General features: G+C 41.2%; 1 protein-coding gene across 2 annotated transcripts in view; it reads right to left on the bottom strand.

Annotated features, from left to right (window-relative positions):
* The window catches only part of grk4 (G protein-coupled receptor kinase 4), a 51,631-nt gene that overhangs the window by 14,504 nt on the left and 14,569 nt on the right, over positions 1 to 22,558 (bottom strand). For both annotated transcript variants that reach the window (XM_030052298.1, XM_030052288.1), the window contains exons 3-8: positions 17,993 to 18,105; positions 16,639 to 16,716; positions 14,899 to 14,999; positions 4,860 to 4,952; positions 3,090 to 3,153; positions 1,927 to 2,067 (exon numbers count right to left, since the gene is read on the bottom strand). In XM_030052298.1, coding sequence (XP_029908158.1) covers positions 1,927 to 2,067; positions 3,090 to 3,153; positions 4,860 to 4,952; positions 14,899 to 14,999; positions 16,639 to 16,716; positions 17,993 to 18,105 — 590 coding nt within the window. The remainder of the gene's footprint in view (positions 1 to 1,926; positions 2,068 to 3,089; positions 3,154 to 4,859; positions 4,953 to 14,898; positions 15,000 to 16,638; positions 16,717 to 17,992; positions 18,106 to 22,558) is intronic.

Genomic DNA, 22,558 nt, shown 5'->3' with positions numbered 1-22,558 from the left:
GTAACACTGGTGAATTTGCTGCAACCAAAATGAAAAAAAAATGTTCATGAGAGAACTGCCTACAGCTGCAATTCATTAGGAGTTTTTGGTTAAAATACATTTGATAAAACATTAGTTAGCACTGTTAGACCTTCTTTTTTGAGGGGTAACCAAAATATTGCTGTAGTGAAAATTAACTTTGAGGAAATTATTACCTTAAGGTCACTTCTGGTGACCTGTCTTTCACATGCAGTGCCTTCCAAGTGTTCAGACTCCCTGACTTTTGGTACTCTGTTACTGCTATGGTATTATTTCAAAATACATACAACCTGGATTTTGTAAATCTGAGTAAAAAAAAAAACTCTGTTCTGTCAAAGTGAAAACAAGAATGTATTTGCAAGAACAGATTAATGGCATTCCTAAAAAAAAAAAAATGGACTGACTGTTGTATGTCGTGCATCACAGAACATACTTCCAGTCCAAGTCCAATATTTTGTCACAAAAGCAAATATTGCCGTTGCATTTGCCAACTACTATGATTTTTTTGACGGATGTATAAGTATTCAAGTACTGCAAACATTCAATCTGCTTTGCTGTGGTTGAGCTTAACTGCCACAGAAGCAATTATGTGCTCAACATTTCTTATCATGTGTTATGCAGATGTCAAGTCATTTTTGTCATTCTTGTTCACAAAGTTAAGATTTTATCTATTACATTAGATTAGATTTGCTACATTTCTCAGACTATTTAAGCACAGTATTGTATAGTTCATTTATAACATGAGATTCCAGTCCATAGGGTTTAAAAGTAACTATAGTTTTGCTAGAAAGAAAGACAACTAACCATCCTTTGTATAATTAGTTACCAGCAGTTGCACAATATAACCATGTAGCACAGCAAGAACTTGACCTAAACAGATTGCACTTTAACCTGCTGTAGCATACAGCCATGTGCAACTGTACAGAACAGGTACTAAGGTGCATATCTGTTACGGTTAAAGACAACCTAACTATGACACCTGATTAACCGATGATAGAAAAATATTGAGCAAATTTTAGCTCATATCAATTTAGCACCCAAAGAAGTAAAGGGAATAAAAATGTCTTTATTTATATGTTGACCATTTTTTCTCCCATTTGTATTCTCCTATATTGAATATTGTACTTTGCACAGAGCTAAAAAGGAAAATCCTGAATAAAGGCATTTTAATGTGAGTGCACAACAAAATGTACCAAAAGCCAAGAATCTGAATATTTTGAAAGATATTGAATAAACAATGATTTAAACACATTAACGGTCCACACTATCAACATTACGAATTCCATTGAGACACTGTGCCATGCCCAAAATGTAGCGTCTTTCATGTCAGTGGAAACTGTAAAATGAATGCTGCTCTCCAGCTTTACCTTTGATAAACACAGTGTGAAGGACATGGACGGCAGCCTAAATGTTCGACCCTGCTTTAGAAAACACGCTGCCTTCCAGTGACTACGGCTCATTGTATAGAAAACTTCATGGAAAAGCAGCCGAGAGCAATGACGTAACTAAAAGCCTGAGTATGGTGGTACAGTATGGTGGCAGGGTAATGACTTTATAGCTTGGACTGCACTTCTCTACCCCATCATCGACCCACAGTGCTACGAAACATAAACTGAGCCTCTAACTTCCACTGAGGTGCACTGGCATGCAGACGGCTGCGTGTTGGGCTTTTTCAGAACAGACCAAATAGTTGTTTTTCGACAACACAAAATATCTTGTCGTGAGAGTCAGAGATAAATGAATAAATAAAAATCACAAGCTTGTGGCAAAAAGAGCAAATTTCACTCAACCATCTAAATTCAATGGCCACTGACAGTGACAAACAAAGGCATGCAATGTTGACAAAACTCACACAACAACAGTCACAAATCTGTTGAAAGGGTTGAATAAGAAAAAGGTAGTACTTACTACAAAACTACTGTTAACTTTTTCTAAAATGCGTTTTTCGTTTAGTGCCATTGCTTCACCTTTTCTTTTCTTCACTCGCTTCTTTTCCAGCTTTTTACAGGCGTACATCTTACCGGTGGCACGTACTTGGCAGGCACAAACCTGGAAAACAAGCAGTAAAAGAGACCGGTGAGGAGAGGAAGCATGATCACACTCACTCACATGCACGCGCACGCACACGCACGCACACACACACACATATACATACACACACATGGACACACACACACACACACACACACACAGAGGTTTTGCTATACTTGTGTATATTTGTGCGCAAACACACATAAAAAACTACAATGTTTCAGAGACACCCAGAATAGCTGAAGACATCGGTAGCGTTGTCTAAATGTTAAAACCAGATTGTACTAACAAATCATTGAAATCAAATTTCCCAATTATTCATTCATTTGTGAGAAAGAGCATAATATCTTTTGTTGGATCTCAGCTGTGATGAGTGTCTCCAATTTTTGTTTATATTTCACAAAGTGATGCATGGAGTTTCATTGTACACCAAATTGTAAGGATCAATCATAAAAACTTGAATGGGCAAAAGGGCTGCACAATTAATCGCAGATTAACCGAGATTACAATAACAGACAAGGCGATATATTAGGTAAAAATAAAATAAAATACAATAAAAAATAAAAAAATCACTATTACATATATATATTATTCCATTTAATACGCCTGCGGTGTCAATGCAATCATGTCTTGCAGCCAGTAAAGATGAGGAAAGCACAGCTGCCTCCAGTGTTCCTACAATATTTCTATGATCTTTCACTAGCATATCTGCTGCTTAGACAAGGTCTGTAAAAAAAAAAAATAATAATATAAAAAAATAGAAATACGAAATCTCAGGGAAACACTGACTCTACAATACAGATGCATTTTATTACAAATGGCTGTAGTCTTGAAATAAGCATAGTAATTACTTAACTGTTAACGTCCAGTTAAAAAGTGCACCAAATAGGTATTTAACTGCAACTCCATTGATCTAAATTATAATCGCAACTACAAGGGAATTAATTGGCAGTGATAGTTTTTGAGATAATTGTGCAGCCCTAATGACTACAACACAACCTTACAGTTATGACAACATTATTTCTTGACAGGTGACTTACCTCGCCAAATCCACCTTTTCCTAGTACTCTATAATGTCTGAAGGTATTTTTGGTTACTGGTTGCCTGCAAGGAGGGAAGAAGGAACAAGAGAAAGAGACAGAGAGTGAAAAACAGTGAGAAAGACAAGTGTGTGAAAATGACAGAAGGGGTAGGAGACAGAAAATAAAGAAAGAGGTTATGTCATTCTCTCAGACTGCGTGATGCTGCAGACAGAATAATGTTCTAATATATTATTAATTCACATTGATGGCTGCTGCTTCCATCCTGCTTCAGTTACCAGCCATTATGCAAAACATCATCAATTATTAACCTCTTTAAAATAGAAACATTGATTGGTAGCACTGCTTTTGTTTTTGGTGCAAATGTTTCTACTGTTCCTAGTTTGGTACACTTAAGCATAAACAACATTTTTTTTTCTGTGAGTAGACTTAAAGCTAAAGACTTACTAAAAGTTTTTACCAAAAATTGCCAAACATGAATGACACTGTGCTATTATGATGGTTAAAAAAATTCTTTAGAAAATTTACACTTTTCAGGACACAAGAACAATGACAAAGGAGTAAAAATAAAAATCAAAAACTGTCAAAAGATATAAAATGAAGATAAAAATATAAAGATAAGACAAGAAACATTCAAGGAGGATTAAAAACAATTAACAAGTAATAAAAGGCAAGCAAATCAATGCCAGTGAGAAAGTGAAAAGTCAATTAAAAGATGATACAGATTAAGCCAGCCTGAGCTCCTCAGACAGGTCAATCCACTGTCCAGCAGTGCTGATAAGGGCCTGATCGCCTCCATTTTTCATCTCTACTTTGGAGCAGTGAGCGGGAACCTGCACGAGGAGCTCAGGCTACAGCTGCTCTTAAATCGGGTTAAAAGGTCAATGACATAGCTAGATGCCAGATGCACTGATAACCTAAATGTGATCAGTAAAATCGTAAAATTAATTCTAAAACTAACAGGTAACATGTATTAAAAATGGTATCAAATTCAGAGTGAATGAATTTGATGGATTTGGGTTGTCCTAAAAGAACTGATCAGATTTCACTTCATGTATTTTGTTTTAAAAACAACATGCAGGTGTCTTCACTAATGTCAAAATGAAAACATGGACATGGAGAATAAGATGGGTCCCAAAACTGAACCTTGTGGGACCTCACCTTTAATTTCTGCTGAGGATGACAATGGCTTGTCTTGTGGACCAGAAACAATCCAACAATAAAAAAGGCTTTCCTTCCAGCCAAACACATATCAGCAGCTGATTTCACAGATTAGTTCCCCCTCTCTCTGACTGGAGATGTGTTAATCAGTGAAATTCATCCACATGGTGCTGGGGCATGGTGGCCCACGGTTTGAAAACCAGCAGTCAATAGTATCGGAGGCTGCAGAGAGATCTGAGACTTAGAATGCAACATTCCTCAGCATCTGCAGCTTAAAGAAGGTCACTGCTCGCTCTATGAAGTGCTCTAAGGCGAGATCGGAATTTCTCAGTGATACTATTTTGACTTAAAGGACATCAGTTAAGTTGAGAAATCTTTTTTCTTTTTTTTCTTTTTTTTTTTTTAAAAAAAAAAAAAGGATTTCCTTTGGTTTTGAGGAGACAAAATATAACCCTTAGCAAACAATGATGAGAAATGAATGCCATTAACCTGAACTAGGTAACAGGTGCTAAATGTGTATGGGCTGACAGGTTTAATTGTTACAGTAAGCCAGTGAGGTGGTTTGCATGTTTGCATTGGCCAGTGGAGTGGCCTGTGCCGTGTGCTCACCTTTCCAACCACTTCCACTGCAAGAAGCGAGAGAAATACATGGTCTCCTGGTAGGAGGAGAAGGGAGCTCCACTCAGATACTCACGAACTATCCTGGAGAGAGGGTGACAATGCATGTTTTAATGAAAAAGTTCAGATGTAATGTGTGCTTCATCTAATCAAGTGTGACCCCAACCAAAACCAAGCTCCACTGCTCATGTATGTTTTCTTGCCAGATCTCCCAGACAAGCAGACGTTTCTCCCTGGGGAGGGATAACTCCCTGTAACCTTTACACAGGCTACTCTCATTAGAAACAGATACATCCTCTCCAATCCCACTACCCGCTGAATCGCATATAATCTGTGTGAGTGTGTGTGTCTGTGTTCTGCCATGTGTACAGTTCAAAGCACATTCTCAGTGGAAAGATGGAAAGAATTCGGTGTCGATACACCACCGTGAAATATGAACAATGCCTCTGAACGAGAACATTCCACTCAACACAACCAGGAAACTGGGGATTCTGGGAAACCGGTCTGTACAGGTTGAGTGGAACATTTAATCTTACCTTGTCTGACACGTGATTGTGAGTGTGTGTGTGAGTGTGTGTGTCCTCATCTGTTAATCCATTGTCATCATGCATACACACACATACACACCTAATCACCCAACAACCCACATCAGACATTCCTGCCCTCAAGGCGAGGTTTGGTGGTAACCGTCACTCACGGTGACATCAGAAAGCTGTTCTCTAAGGAAGGAGGGGTCCCGAAAGGTCATGGCCCCATTCTGTCCTGACCATAAGTCAACCGTAATTCCACGGAGAGTTGTTAGAACCTGCCTCTTTGACACGACCCTGCCAGCCTATTAGCATCCTTTTTCACTGCTCAAACCACAGATGTGCTTTGATTTTAACAGCAGGGACACTGCAACACTGTTGAAACAAACAGAAATGAGATTAATGAGACTGCTTAATCTGAACTGTGAGGCAGAGTGTTGTGGGTCAAGTCGCCTAGTGTCCATCTTGGCTGTCAATTTTGTCAACACATTAAAGCCAAGAGACAAGTAAGGAAAATGCCAGAGGCATCCAGGGGATTGCTTAACTACAGCCATGGATTCATTCCTTCAGGGCCTTTTTTCCTGTTTTTGTTTTTGGGAGGCTGGGAGCCAAATGGGTCCTGGGTCTGGTTCTTTTCGGTCTACACATTCCAAGAGTTACAGTGTGTTTTCAGCCTCGATCTTAAGGTAAGACTGAATATATTTGAAGTAGCTGTGATGGCCCTTCTTTATTCAAGTGAAGATAAAAAGTCATTTGATGTTTGTCATTAGATGTAGTTTGTTGCTTTCATTTAAAAGGCTGGGGTTTATCAAAGCTTCTTATAAAACTGTTAACTGAAAAAGGAAAATGTTCGGGTATCCTGTGACAAAACATCTAACAAAATTATGTCTCATTCTGTCCAAAGTCGTAATCATTTTGCACTGATTTCTCAAGTATGGTTTAAAAATCAATTCTTAAAAAAACATAAATGTTTTGGTATATTTAAATAACTCACTACATTAAGAACACAACTGTGAAAACACAAGCCTTTCAAAGTAACAAAGAGCTGAGCAATTCAAATTTATTAACTGAGTCCTATATGGCTGTAAAAAAAAAAATTAAGTTAAATTCTTCTTCTAAACAATTCTTCTTCTACTGTCAATTGTCAATTCACAATAATATAATCAGTGAAGAGACCCCATCCCAAATTCAAAATATAACAAAAAAAGAAAACAAATATTAAAAATTTGCCTCGGGAACATGACCTGTGCAAGATAACAGTAAGTATTCGAGGCTCATCTTCAAGTTAAATTTTCAACTTCATTTAGCCCAACAGAAAATTTGTTTTGCCACAAGAATAAAAAATAACACAATATAAAGCGCAAGACATACAGGCACAACTACCAGCAGTCAGTTCCAGTGCAAGCTATCAACAGATTTTCAGGCCAGCAGCATATAACAAATCATCATCTTGATCATCATCATCCTCATAGTCAACACTTAATCATAGCCCTCTTCCTCTCTCTATAAAAATGTACATTCCCGTAAGCCACTCCAGCTGAAACTCAGATGCACAGCATGTTCAATCGTTTTCACCCCCCTGTCCTGCTGCACAAGTCTGCATCTGCTCTGTAAGTATAACTGATGAGTGGCCGGTGCATCGTACTGTGATGAGCCATGGTTGCTGGATAGCTCTGGGCTTCCAAAAATCCACTTAAACTGTAAGGTGTCCTGTTTTGAGACCTAAGACGTCTGGTCGCACTAACACACTGCCAATCTGCAGAAAAAGTTGCTTTTTATTTCTATGGCCAGCACAGCTCCTGCGGCTGTCACTTCCAGGAGTATGAGTCGGTCCTTGCGGGCTGGGAGAAGGCACAGAGGGGCCTGTTGGGCTAAGGTGAGCAGCCGCACTCTCTGTTTACACATGGCTCCAGCAGTGTGGAGCAAAGAGCCAGAGATCTGGATCAATACTGCTTGGAACCTCTGAGCCAGAGCTGTCCAAAAGCGCTAGTTCGTAGCAGTACAACGTCCTAGCTGTTCACGCAGCTTTGGTATTTTTTCTTGAGCACAAGGATTTTTAGCATTTCTTGAAAGTGGAATGAGTAGAATTTTCCTTAAAAAAAAAAAAAAAGAAACGATGTATAGACTCAAACAAAAAGAATCCCTCTCAATCATCACTTATGACCCACTAGAAGTGTGTGGCGGTGTGTGTATCTGCAGAGACTCTGCCCTCTGCCTATATGCTGAGCTCAGGATGCTTCTGGGGGTTAGCCCTCAGGCAGTGGCCATTAGGCTACAAAAATGGAGTACACAGTGTCTAGAAAAAAGGAAATAGAGCAAGGCAAAATGTCAAGCAGGCAAACGACAAGAGGACACTGAAGGAGAGGATGAGGATGAAGAGTGGCGCCTGTTTTCTGTTGGAGGGGCAGATGCAGATGGGCTGCAACGTTTTGCATTTTGGGTAGTGATTTCATTCCATACTATCCTAGGCTAAGTAATGACTGAGCTACTGGTATTCATCGACAACCCAATAAAGCCCCGGAAGATATGTCATGGCCATTTTGTTCTGTTGGCCAGTAAAAATCTTGTTTATTGCCCCTTTAAAGGCAGAAGTCAGAGATAATGGCATTTGCTTTGTTATCCTCCTGGTTATACACATCACAGAGGCTACTGAGATGTACTCTTGCCATGTTAGTGGTTAAATTGAGTCTGTGCTAGAGCATTCTTCTCTGTAATGTCAAGTTTACTACATCAACACATTATTTAAACAGTCAGTATCAATTCATTGTAAGTCCTTTCTTCAGAGCGGACAGATGCGGTTGTCTGTTATTGTGCACGACTGTCGCAACCAAACGTCCATCTGTTGTCAGTCCTGGTGCCTGGGTAGTGTTTCCAACTCCTGTGTAAGAAAAGTAGCCACTGGCTGTCCCAACAGTCACTACAAATGATAAGGCTGAAAGGCTAAAAAGTCAACTGCATAACAGGCTGATCTGCATATGAGTGACCTTACATGATTAATACATGTATATAGTATTTTTTTTTTTAATCATCATTTATGAGTGGCTATGATGGGTGATATACTGCATATGCACTATTCCGTTGCACTTTTGCAGTTCTGGCAACGTGAATGGCAAGCTGTTCTCTGGACCGTGGCCATGCTAGAAGGATTTCTAGTTGGTCTAGTTGATTTGTTGAGAATAAAATACTCATGTGGGGTGCTGGTAGAGAAGAGAGGAAAACCTAGTCACAGGCGACTGACAGGGCTTCACCGTTAGTTTAAGACGCACCTTCAAACCAAGCAGAGGCAGGCCAGCATATGTATGGAAAAATGGTAACAGGTGCTGTGGGACTAGGGAAGGAGACTTGCTTGTTGGTTCCCTCTCAGAGGACTGGCCTCTCGCTTGCATGATAGAGAGGTGAATTGTGGAATGGCCTATGTTATGTGTTATATATGTGTTAAAACAGATATTCTCCCAAAGATCAGAAAAAGTACCCATTTTTGTCACCAGTCCCTTTGGAGGAATTAAGTCACCAAGGGTGTCTGAAAACTTATTAAATCTAGCAACAAAGTCGCCAAGTTGGCAACGCTGGTCCCAGGTAGCTGTACCTTATATTGCCTACCATCTGAACTTTAATCAGCAGACTGACAGCAGACTGACACCTGAAATGAAAACATGTTTTTTGTTTTTTTGGAATCCATCCAATTGTTATTGACTGTAGATGAGGACCTACCCTTCCACCTGGACTGCAAGTCAAATTTAGAAATAAAACTTTCTTCAGGGAGGTGGGGTAAAGAAAAAAAGACACAAAGGAATGTCTGGTTGGTTCTCACTGCCCTCTGTGCGCTTTAATATAGCAGAGTATGGCAAGCTGTTCTAAAATGTATTAGCTAGACTGGATATTCATTACTAATATCTGCAACACCATTTTCCCTTGTCAAAACTCTAATTCAAGAGTAAAACCTGTAATTACATTTCGGCTAGAAAGATGGGGTATGTAGTAGTAGTATGGAGTTTCTCATTACAGATTTCTGTAATTCAGTTGCAGATATCCACTATGTGAATTGTGGATATCTGCAATTGCAATATGACTAGTTGTAATTCAAATGTCAGATATATTCAAGATATCTATAATTACCCTCAGTTCAAGATGTGTATTGTTTTTTTAGATATCTTAAATTAAGTTGATTTGTCAGAATGGCGTTGTCGATATCTCAAACTTAGTCATAATTTAATTTTAGATATCTACAATCCCACTTGAAGATAACTTTATTGTGCATTCTGCCTAGCCTGCAGATACCTGTAACTTTTGTTTTGACTAGTCAGAATGACAACGATATCTTGAATGGTAAAATGGACTGCATCTCTGTAACGCTTTTCTAGTCTATCAACCTGTCAAAGTATTTTACAATGTCCACTTCACATTCACCCATTCACACACACTCACACACTGATAGCAGAGGCTACCATGCAAGATGCCAAGCTGCCCATCAGAAGCAGTTAGAGGTTCAGTATCTAACTCAGCGACACTTCAACGTGCTCTCTGGGGGAGCCAGAGATCAAACCAGGACCCTTTTGACCACCAGTTTCGGACCACACCACCCTCAAAGGTATTTTGAATTAAAATTCTGACAAGTCACAATGTAATTCCATTAGTCAAGCTGACATTGTAGATATCAGTAATGTTAATTTTGGATAGTCAAACTTAGCTAATAAACGTTATTGTGGCTTTCCACAGATATTAGTATCACACACTTCCTTTTGGCCAGCAGGCAAACTATAATGGGTTATAGACATGCTCTAGTTTGGCTGTTCTTGGCAAAAACCACCACAGAGGGCAGTTTCCACAGTGACAGCACCCTCTGCTGTGTATGTGGCAGCTGGCACATGTAAAATTGGGGCCCAACTGCTCTACACATGAGATGAGCTGAGGTGACAACTACCTATGCCAACACACCGAGAATTTTCCAGGAGTACAATGTGTTAAGAAGTTTGGTGCGCTGCCATCATCAAAGGCAGGATCCTTGTGGGAAGTGGAACGGAGGCTGTTTGAGCTCAGTGTTTTTACTAAAATCATGTACATCAAAGCTCAAGTAAAACTCACTGAGAGTAGGTTGTAACATTTCAGCATATCTTTATTACTCATGTTTCTGTTCTGAAGCCCCACAGTGGTTTTCATTAAGGTCTCAGGCAGATCCTACGTTTTCCTACCAAGCTCTGTCTCAATTTGGACCTTGAACCGTGGCCTGAATGTGTCAAGTTTCTCACACTAGGCTCTCATCCATGTCCACTGGTCAGGTCAATAGGCTTCAGTATGCCTTTGAAGACAAAACTGGTCCCAGACACTTGGTGAAAAGGGCTCCAGAAAGGCAGGAGCCTAGCAGTGCCTGGCTGGGAGTTGAGCCTCAGACAGACACCACTGGGAGTAGAAATAAACACAGCTACAATATGGCTTTTGTTGGAAGACAGGAGAGGGAGAGGAATAAGAACAGGGGAGAAAAATCAGCACGGAGCCCTTTGTGGAGACTGGACGTGCACAAAGCACACCATGATACACATGCACTGAACACTGGCACACTTCTCTTGGTATGACATAATTCTATGTTCCACCATAGCAGAAGAAAATCCATTAGTAAGCTAAGACATTTCTGCCAGCGAGTGTGTGCATGTGTCCTTGCCAGTGGTCACGTTTCCACGTGCAGTACCATGCTTTCCTACAGGCTTTCCCTCTGAAGGAGAGAATAAACTTTGCATTGGTTGGAATGCTGTATCGGAATAAAAATTCATCAAAATTCCACAACGGAATATAAGTAACAAGGATAGTGGAAGAAGTGATGGCCAAATCTGAACAGGAATTCCATTCAAAAACATCTGAACTGCAGCAAGGCTGTTGGTAAGACAAACACGTGCCTGTGTTGTTCTGTGTTTGCACACTTTGCCGTTACCCCATCTCTTCTCCTGCTCTGCTTAACACTTTCTTTCCATTTCTCCTCATTTTTCCCGTTTTCTCCTTTTTGCACTCCTGTCATTAGTCTCACTCATTCCCTCGGTCTGTGCATTATGCATCTCACTCTGTTTCAACCTAGTCAAGAAGCTCAAATGGAAACGGATGCTGAGCTTCCTACATGAGAGTTTCCATACTGTGGTCTCTCTCTCTCACACTCTTTCTCACACCATGTTTCAGACCCACTCCTCCCTCCTCTGTGCCCTTTTGACTACTCAGAGGTGTTAAAATAGAGATGTACGCAGAGGGGTAGGAAATGGACCCAACAGAGCGTGACTTGAGATGTCAAAGAGAGATGGCAGGAGTGTGAGTGTGTGTGAGTGTGTATGTGTTTGTGGGTGTGTGTGTGTTATGACCACAGCAACTGACGTTTCCAGCTTCATTCAAACAGAAACCATCAACTCATCCAGCTCATCTTCCTTTAGCAAAAACGCTTGCTTGCACAAAAACACACACACGCCTCTTTCTTTGTTACTTTCTTTGTCTATGGTGCTGCTTACTTTGTCACACACATCAACTCAGCAAATCTTACTACCACACAAAGGTGATGAAGATATGTGAGCAATCTAATGTCACAGATTGATAATGTTGACAAAAACAACTTGCATGGATTAATCCATGCCTGGGAAAACAAAATTCATTAAGGTCTGAAATACTATTTCAACAGGGTAGCTGCCCCGAAATGCTGCAATGACCGCCACCCATACGCAAATCTGATATATGGCCATATATGAACATATATATTAAATAATGGGACATATAAGTTCACATATTTGGACATATATTTCAGGATATGTGTGCAAATATGTGGCGTAAATATTTGGTCTCTGACATAAGGTAAAATATATGTGCATATACTGGATTACATTATTTATTTTCCACATATATTAAGAACTTTAAGTGTGAATATGTGGCAGATGTATTTGTTTTGCACATATATGATGCAATTATGTACACATACATGCATTGTATATTTGGATCATACTTGCCAACTCTCCCGATTCACGTGGGAGACTCCCGATTTTTAACCCTATGTCCCGCAATGCTCCCAGTCAGTAATTTCTCCTGCTAATCTCCCGATCTTACAGTGAAGGAAACAAGTCAGATTGTGGGGGGTATTTGTCGCAGTATCTGGCGACCCTGGCCTGTCACGGTGACGTGACTCAGTCACTCACTAAGTGGTGTTGATACTGCCGACAGGGTTTCTGTCTTCCGCTCAGTTCAGCGTTCAGATAGACGAGATGGATAGAGAAAGAGAGACAATTTTCACTCCACATACATAAATTCAGGATAAAATAGTGGGAAAACTAGTTTTGCTTTGAAAAATGTAAATACAAAAGCAAAGTAGCTTCAACTTTTTAAACGGTGACACTTAACGAGGCAGGAGTGCCAGCTCTCTCCCCCATAGACTCCCATTATATCTGGAACCCAAAATCTGGGGAGAGAAGGAGAAACACATACTTTTTCAACTCGCCGAATCTCAGGGATTTTTGGGAGTTAGAAAATAATTTGACTCAGTTTGAAAGCCCAAAGCCGTACCTTTCTCATGATATCTTATATTTTCCGCTCGGACTTACTGTCATTGAGGTAAAAGCATTTGTTTGACCACTACTTTTAGGCGACTCTTTCCCAAGCACCACTGTCACTCATGCTGTGTGCTTCTTAGAGCCTCATTTCTGCCTCACTACACACAGGCCCCAGTGGCACAGTGCATAGTGTCTCTGCCTGCCATGCAGGAGACCAGGGTTCAACTCCCCACCTGGACAAGAGCAACAACACTACACAACATACAAACAGCATAGGCCTGCTGGTTTACCACATGTCCACGTGGTCACGAGGGAGGCAAGCACATTTAAAGAAAAAAAATCTCCCTATTTTTCACAACCCAATGTTGGCAGGTATGATTTGGATCCTTAATAGGATTAACAGTATATGACTAAATCATATATTAACATTTATGCAATAGAAATATATTTGCCATATATGTGTATATCTGGAAAAATATATGGAACATATTTGAAAGTGGCCATTTTTGCTATATTTTAAAATATATTTGTCATATATGCCTATATAATTATCATATATGTATGAGACATACATGGACATATATACTTAATATGTAGTTTACATATATGGCCATATATCAGATTTGCATATGGGCATGTTCAACCAAAGTAAGCCTTTTAAGTTATATGATTTCTTTTATGTTGAACTCTTTCACAGTTTTCTACATATGCTATGACACTCCAAGAGCACGGCCTGAGAGCAGCACTGACAGTTCTCCCAGATATCATTTATCTCCTCCTGAATTCCTCCTAGCAGATTCTGATATTCCCCAAGGAAATCTCAGGGACATCAGAGGCTTGTCGCAACATTTTCAACCCAAATCCTCCTCTGCCTGTGTGGCTAAAGGTCAGAAGATCCACAAAAATTCAGCTTTTGCCCAGACTTTGGGAATGTGGGTCAGTTTTGTAGACTAATGTACAAGTAATGTACTGAGCTCAGCGGTGCTGTACATGTGCTTAGCAGAGCTCAGTCAAACACTATCAGCTGCAAAAATAAAATACACAACACTGTGCATAAGCTCCCACAGTCTCACTTGGACACTTTAACAAATGCAATCAAATGTAATTTGCACCTAAGTGTTTTAACATTTGTGTCAAGTGACACAAACACATGCAATCTAAGGAAAGTATTTTTATATGTGTTAATTTATGTGGCACCACCCAAAATGTCCTGAAACTCCAAGGAGATTCAAATGAATGCTAATAATTATTTATAAATACTTCTGACTGATGTCTGGTACCTATCCTGTGCTGTATGTGCCAGGGACAATGTGAACAATACCTAACTTTGTGACAGAGTTAGCTTATAGTATAAAGTTGAAGTATGTGTGTGTGTGCGTGTGTGTGCAATAACAAGCACATTTGGGGTAATAATCCTGGGTCTGTTTGCTTCTCCTGGCTCTCAGAGCAGGAAGCAGAAACACCTGCAAGTGTGTGTGTGTGTGTGTGTGTGTGTGTGTGTGTGTGTGTGTGCATTTGTGTGTGTTAGAGAGAGAGAGAGAGAGAGAGAGAGAGAGAGAGAGAGAGAGAGAGAGAGAGAGAGAGAGAGAGTATGTACGAGGGAACACTGAGGTGGCTGTTGTTTTCATGCCAGCCATCCGGATGCCCTCTCTGCCCACTGCTCTTTTTCATTCGCCCCCACTTTGTGTGTGTGTGTGTGTGTGATACTGCACTCCAGGTGCCAGCTGCCTCATCATCAGCAGCAACAGGGTGTGCTCTGTCCAACGTGTCTACCGTTTACAAACACACACACATTTAAGAAAAAGGATTCCATTAGTCCCACTACACTGTGACTCCATTAAATAAAAAGAAAGAAATAAAGAAAACAACACTACATGATTCCCATTAACCACAGCGTCACCATCATGCCAGTGCAGGGGTGCTGATCAGGGTTATCCCACAAACTGAGGACAGATGTGTGCAGCTGATGAAGGTGGCAAGGTAGAGGAGACCTACTTGGTGCAGTCATTGAAGAGCTCCTTACAAGGACTCTGCTCCAGCCTCTCTCGACACCCAGCAACCACATCCTGAGGTATGTCTGGCAGATGGGCTGCCGACTTGGGAGTGACAGACAGAGAGAGACAGAGACAGGCAGGCACATGGACAAAAGGGGACAGTGACAGAGAGAGAGATGTTAGTCTAACACTTGCAGACAGAGTGGCTACAGAATGCGTAATGTAATGCTTCATGAAGGACTGAACTTGTCAAGGCAGAGATAACAAACAGAGCTGCCCATCCAACCCCTCGTATGAGATCCTGTATAGTCCCATTGGTAGAGCATGGCACCAAAATTTTTGCATACTGGGGTCACATTAAAACTGAAGTCACCTGTGCCAAGAATGTATGTGCTGATTGCTTGTATAACATGCTTTGAATAAAAACATCAATCAAATGAGATAAATCTACGTCCAATATCAGTACATTCAGGCACTGGAAGGACGTCACAACAGTTGACACACAGGCTACAACCACACAGAGGCCATTTTTTAATGCAACTTTTTAAAAACTTTTTGGCCTTTTGTCCACAGAAAAACAAAATATTTGGTCACCAAAAACTCTCCAGAGTGACTTCACTATTTTGTTTTTGTTTTTTATTTGTATGTGTGTGTGTGTGTGTGGACGGCGTAAACAAAACAATTTTAAAATGCCAGCATGGCTTTGCTTCTTTGTACATGCTCACAGCTGGGAAGCTGGTGCGACGTTGATCATGCAGTTACTTTCAACAACTTATTTCATTTGTGACTTAATTAGAAGGAGCTCAGCCTTCTCTTTTGACCATATACACCACTCAGCCTTGTTTTTATGTTGTTTTCAATAAAGTTTTGGACATTGTTAAAACATTTTCGACCGTATATGCTCTTGCATTGGTAGCTAACTCTGGGATGTCAAATCAGCTTCCTCAGCTTCTCCGCACCTGCCCATAATGTGCAGATGAACATGTTTTTGCATTCTCGTGTGGACAGAGATATTTTTGAAAATTCTCCATGTGGATGTTGCCGTAGGTAGTAAGTCAATGCCAAAATTTTGAACGCAATACCAATAGCAGTGTTTTTAATACTGACCCAACTTGATCTTTCACTCTATAACTCAGTGCTGCTGGCCTAACATAGCCTTAGCCTGTATGTTTAAACACTTGAACCACATTACGTTGCAGTCATCCTTACAGAACTGTAATCAAAATGAGAGCACATAATCATACCATTGTATTTATTGTTACAGTCATGCTGTCATACAGCGCCTCAGATTTGAAATTTGTATTTTGTTGGCCTGCTTCATTTTCCATATGAAGGCTACACTCCGACGTTGTACTTGTAACTCCGAGCTAATGTAGCCTGTATGTCTAAGCACAAAGATTCTGTTTACTTGTTAAAGTTGTCAAACAAAGGAGTGTGTGCTGAACGAGATTTCCCTCTTCGCCATGGTATCCAATCAGGTATGGAGAATAGTATTCATTTCAGTGGAATTGGTATCATCTACCAAAACTCTGGTATAGTCATAAAGAAAATACATACAAGTAGATCTAATACTCTCTCGATCCATTCAGTAAAGCTGTACGAAAGTGATGTGACACTGATAGAAGTTTGTGTCAGGAAGGAGGCTCATTTTCACATAAAAGTTTATAAAGTGACATTAATTTCATCCATTATCACCCACTCTTTTCAAGTTTTTAAGCATAAGAGCTTGTGAGCGTCTTACCCCGTTATTGAAGTATGTGTCTAAAACATTCAGTCCATTGTCCCTCCTCTTCTCATCAGGGGCTAGCTGGTACTCAGCCTGGCAACAAAGAAAAAGGCCTGGTAAACTGTAAGCTATCACACCCGCACAGGAAGTCACACTCAATTCAGCAAGCTCTCACACTCTTATCACTTTTAAATAAATAAGGTCAGCAGAGGGAAGAGGGTGAAGAGAGAGGGAAGTGGGGGGAGCAGCAGTGATGAGCAAGAATTAAGCTTTGGCATTACATCATAATTAAAAATAAATTAAAATAGAGATAGGATGGAAGGTGCAGACAAAATGACAGCATGAGCGACAAAATAACTCCATCTTAGTCAAGGAAGCAAACTGGCGACCATGTTTGTCTTCACGCTTCACCCGTTACATCTGTCACCTGCCAGGATGATGTCTAGTATTTCACCCCATCGCACCATCACAGATTGTGTTTTTGGTCAAATATGGATATCGGTCGAAAGAATTTCTGCAGTTTGACTGCTTTGGTGTGTGTGTGTGTGTGTGTTTTGTTAGAAAACAACAGCGTCAGAGCAGAATTAGACTAAGCTGTGTTGCCGCACATCATGGCCAAGGCATGAGGCAAGACCTCCAAGCTACTACCAACAGCTAATACCGTTTGTCTCATTTGTGCACTTACTTCTGTGTTTGAGAGAATGAGAGTCTGTGTGTGTGTGTGTGTGTGTGTGTGTGTCTCCAGTGAGCATATGTACGTGCCTGCCAGCCTACCTCAAGAGAGACTAATGTAGGTTCTTATTAAATAAGCATGATTTCCCCCCTGTTTTCCTTTCTCGCATACCTCCAGGGGGCCGAGACACAAGCCTGGGCCTGTGTTTGCTGGCTCACCCAAGGGACCTGCCTTTGACGTGGGCTTGACCTCATGGAGCGAGTGCATGGAGGAAGGGGAGGGGTCGGTGGGTCGGCTCTCTGACAGCCTGTCTAAGTCCCTAATCACCGAGCCCCCTCTGACACCAACACCAACACCCCACCCGTCTCTCACACACATACACACACTCGCTCACTCTGCCAAGACCAGGCAAAGGACCAAACCCCCACTTTCCTCCCTCTTCCTTTCCTCTCCCATTCCTTGCTCTGCAGGCCCAGACTCAGGCCCGTCCCATGGGAGCAAGCTGAGAGAGAGAGAGAGAGAGGGAGGGTGAGAGATGAAATAGAGAGAGAGATAGTGAGATAGAAAAAGCAAGAGAGACAGAGCAGCAAAATAAAAGGACGTGCGTTAAATGTAAGAGAGGGACAGGTAGAAGAAAATCAGGGAGAGTAAGCAGAGCATTGTTCACTGTGGTAATCGGCTCATTCTTAGTCTTACCACAGCATCCATAAACACGATGCAGCGCTTCAGCTCTGGCCTGGTGTCACAGTACTGACGGAATAACAGCCGACCAATGGGCTGCCTCTCACACAGACTGGTGTAGTCCCTCTCTGAGAGGGAGGGAGGGAGAGAAAGAGGGAGAGAGAGAGAGAGATGGATAGTAAATATCTGGACTGCATTAAAGCATTTGTTCATTTGTTTATAAGAATGTGCAAAAGAAAAAACACAATATGTTTGTGGGTATGATTTCTATGTGTGTGTGTGTGTCTCCTCTGCAGCTGGCCCCTTAGGACAAATGCACACTTGAGTCATATTTCCTCTGGTACCAAATGAGGAAGAAGACCCAGGACGCATTCTGTCATTGGTCAGCAGTGAGGAGACACACACACACTTTCACACATGCACGAGATAAACATACAAACAAAAACAGGCCACACGCATTCACACACTCATGCACACTTCTGCTTGAAGAAAGGAGGAGGAGGAGGAGGAGGAGGAGGGACACCCGGGATGAAAAACTGTGAGCAGTGACAGTGAAACAACCGGCAACAACAAATCAAATCTTCCAGCTGCATCCTTAGCTACACAGCATTCCCTCAGTGCTTCCAGCTCAGCGCACCACATTTACACTCAAACTCACCCCGCGCACGACCCCAAAACCTAAGTTACCACGACCGTGAGCGAACAGCAGCAGAGCACAGTACAGTAGAGAAGAGATGAGAGAACTGATATTCCTTTGGCTCTTTTTCCACTGTGGTGCCGCTATTTTTTTCTGTTTTTTTTTTTTTTTTTTTAAGAACAATAGAACTTTCAGAAAATCTCACTGACAGATCTTAAACAGTATTATGTTGCTCTTGCCTTAGTTCAGTGTGCCCTTTTATCTTCCATCACTAAAATTTTTGGGCCCTGCTTTGGTGTTTCCTTATCAGTCGTGTTCAGCTGGGTGCAGGTTGGAAAGCTTCTCTCCCTCGTAATTGGTAAAAGCAATTTTAGGCTGCATTCAGGGCGAGCATAAACTCTCTGGTGTGTTTACTCCTTCAGTTTGATTCATTTGGCCAGGTGAGAAGAATGCCATTTGAGTTTGGGTACCACCCCATAACCACACCAAGATGTCTGAAATACACCCAAAGAGCAAGGGTTTATGGGTATGACAGATGTTAACATCTGGTAGCCAAAAATCACCCCTGCTTGGAAAACACAGCGTAACAACATGAACAACTCCAAAGCCTGAGCTGGTGCTCATGTCCACTGGTATGAAAAGCAGGAAAGATAAACTACAACAAAGAGCACAGCCAAGTCCGTCATGGTCGTCTTAAATTACAGGGACTGAAAATCAAATTTGCTTTGACATTCTTCAAAATCTCTCACTTTATGGGTTGACAGGTAACCAAAACTCTGTCCAATAAACAAGCTAGTTCACATGACTTTTGTTTACAGGCTCTGGTTTGTTGGTCATTATGCAGTGTAAACTATATCAAAGCAAATGCAAAATGCAACAAAGTAAGCTTTCCTGCTCCGGTTTGGACCAGGAAAAACACTAAATGCAGGTGTGATTGCACTCATAGTTTGAATTGTTGACTAGTGCCTCCTCTCAAGCAACCAAAAAGCAGGTGAAATGTTTTTATTTCAACTAATTTTCTCTCAACGGAGTTTAATCTGTCCCCAAAAGCACTGCGCTGCAAGAGCATATTTAAGGAATTCGGCTGATGTTTTCTTTGCAATGAGAAAGTAGGCAGGAGTTCAGTGTCTTGCTCAAGGATCTGCTGTTGAAATCGAACCTGAGACCTTCAAGTTAAAAGGACAGATCCTAGAACCTCCAGTGCTGCCCCCCTGCCGTCTTTGCACTAGTCAAAATTCAGATCTGCTGACTCACAGCACAACTGGTCACTCTTTGATTGAGACACTCAGACTTATGTAATAAAGTGACAACTTGTTGTGCAGCACTGTTAAGGGAATACACTACATTTTCAGAGACTGGCACACTGACCAACTTGCACATTAAGCAAGTAGTAGTCCCTGGTAGCTGAAAAATGTTATGCTCATAATTTATGTAGAAATTCCAAATGTTCATAAAATTCCCAGACTTAGGTGTATGTAATTTAGCTTTTAGCTAGTCACCTGCTATCACTCACTACTGTGTGTGCTAACGAGTTATCACTGAGCAGCAGAGCCAACAAACCTACCACAGACTAGTGAGGGGCGATATGGACTAAAAAATTTATCACGATAATTTCTGGCATTTATTGCAATAATGATAAAAGTGACGATAAAAAATATAAAACAATTCAACTCCATCTTTTTGACTACAAATCTATCACCGCATTCAGTCTTGAGAACCCCACAAATACTGCTCAAAAATAATACTTACTGTAGTCAAATACGCTACTAAACTATACCAATTAAGTTTAAGTAGTACACCTGTACTGCATCCTTTGTAATCACCACTTTTTTGCAAACTTTGCATATGACAGATGTTTGCTCCACGTCAGACTTACTGTAGCCAAACCAGTTCCAGATAATCGAGCTGGAGCCTCGTTTAGCAACGAGCTCTTCGCTATCAGCCCCGCCTTCCGCCATGCTTGTTATTGTGCTACACGTGTGAGCTGCCGGCTGCCAGCGGCGAGTGCGTTGCGCACGTAATTACGTCATCAACAGGAGTTTATCGTTATTATCGCGAGATGACATATTCTTACCGTGGGGAATTTTTTTGACGATATATCGCAAACGATAACATATCGCCCATCCCTACCACAGACACACTGATGATTTCAGTTCAAGATTCTACTTTATTATCCCTAGTTAGGGCAGTTCCTAAGGCAACATCATTCAACATCAGTTCACAATTAACAGTGAGTTACAATAGGGAGCGCAGAAAAGTACAAAACACAATGAGCGATAGACACAATTATACATAAATGGGAAAAAACTAAAGACACTCCAAGCACTAGACCTGCACCCCAATGCGTCTAGCCTTTGGAGTTCAACAAAGCTTTTGCATCAGTTACAAATGAAAACTTGTATCTGTTTGTATCCGTTTTTACAGTACAAAGTTTGCACCACATGCCTGAGGGTAATATCTGAAATTCTGCATGAGGAGGATGATCAACATCAGCAACAACAGAGCCAGCCTTCTTCCTGACCTGCTCGCTGATCAGAACAGCCAGACCGCACTGCTGAACTCAAGTGATTTTGCGGCCCATCATTTATGTTTTGCCAGCATATTCTTTGATTTAATAGTTAATTTACCATTTTTAAAAAGTGTCATCGATCTCGAGTTGGCTGTACAGCACTGATTGTGTTCATGTTTAATTGTGCAAACATCAAGTCCAAATGTAGACATCCAAACACTGCTGAAACACTTGTGTGCATTTTTATAGCCTTTACATTTGTGAGACACATCCTGAGAGTTAATGTGAATACAGTGTAGAAAGTGGTTTTCATGTTCACCTCTGAGATTTTTTTTCTTTTTTTCTTAAATGGAATCTCACATCTAGCAGGTGAGCAAAGATCTGGAAAGAAACCACAGTTTCTTTGGCCCAGCTCTGCGTGAGAGAGAGAGAGAGAGAGAGAGAGAGAGAGAGAGAGAGAGAGAGAGAGAGAGAGATTGTGTGTGTGTGTGTGTGTGTGTGTGTCCAAGTTCTATCCAGGCTCTAAATCATTTGAATATGAGTGTGGAGGCCAGCATTCCACCAATGAAAAATTTCCTCTTTGCATAAAAGAACTCTCTCCCCAATGCTGAAGAAAAACAACTCTGAAAGAGAGAGAGAGAGAGAGAGAGAGAGAGATGGGTTGAAAGCAAAGTGGGAGAGGAAGATGGGAGGAAGAAAGAAGCACTGAGTGAAGTGGAAAAGAAAAGAAGGAGAGGAGAGGTCTGAGGCTAAAGCTTGAATTAGTCTCAACCAGTAATCTGTGCAAGTGAACTGTACTACTATTACGGCTTAATTAAAACTGCAATTTAAGCCAAGACTGAGTGACTTAGTGAGGTAAGTGCATACAATAGGTGCATGACTGTATTTAGTGTGAGTGTGTGTGTGTGTGTGTGTGTGTCTTTGAAGCATAAGCATGAGTATTGGCCAGTGCTCACTGCTGCTATGCAACAAGAGCTCTTAGTCTCCATCCAAATACCTCCGGTTTCAGGAACATGTTGAACAAGCTATCATGTCTGCAGCCAGCGGACACTGAACTGCAAGAGTAAGAGGCGCACATGTGCGGGTGATACCAGAGCTGGGGGGTGGGAGGGTGGTAGAAAGGAAGGGAAGATGAGACAGAAAGAAAAGTAAATATATAGAAAGCGAGAGAAAGGCAGTGACAGAGCAAGATTGAAAATAAGAGTGAAAGAGGGAGAGAGGGGGAGAAAGACAGAGAGAGAGAGAAAGAGAGAGAGAGAGAGAGAGAGAGAGGGAGGGAGAGAGAGAGAGAAAAATTACTCTAAGGCAAGCAGACTGAGTGGCTACAGCCCCCATAATGTAATCTGGGCTTCCTAGAAGTACTGGACTTGTCAAGGCTAAGGTCAAATGCCTGACATTATCAAGACACAACAAAGACACTGCTCCCAGTCCTTCT

This window comes from Myripristis murdjan, chromosome 1 (genome assembly GCF_902150065.1).
Source record: "Myripristis murdjan chromosome 1, fMyrMur1.1, whole genome shotgun sequence".
In the NCBI taxonomy this organism is placed as follows: Eukaryota; Metazoa; Chordata; class Actinopteri; order Holocentriformes; family Holocentridae; genus Myripristis; species Myripristis murdjan.
Note: the sequence above shows the minus strand (reverse complement) of the source record. Positions and strands in the feature narration are given on the sequence as shown.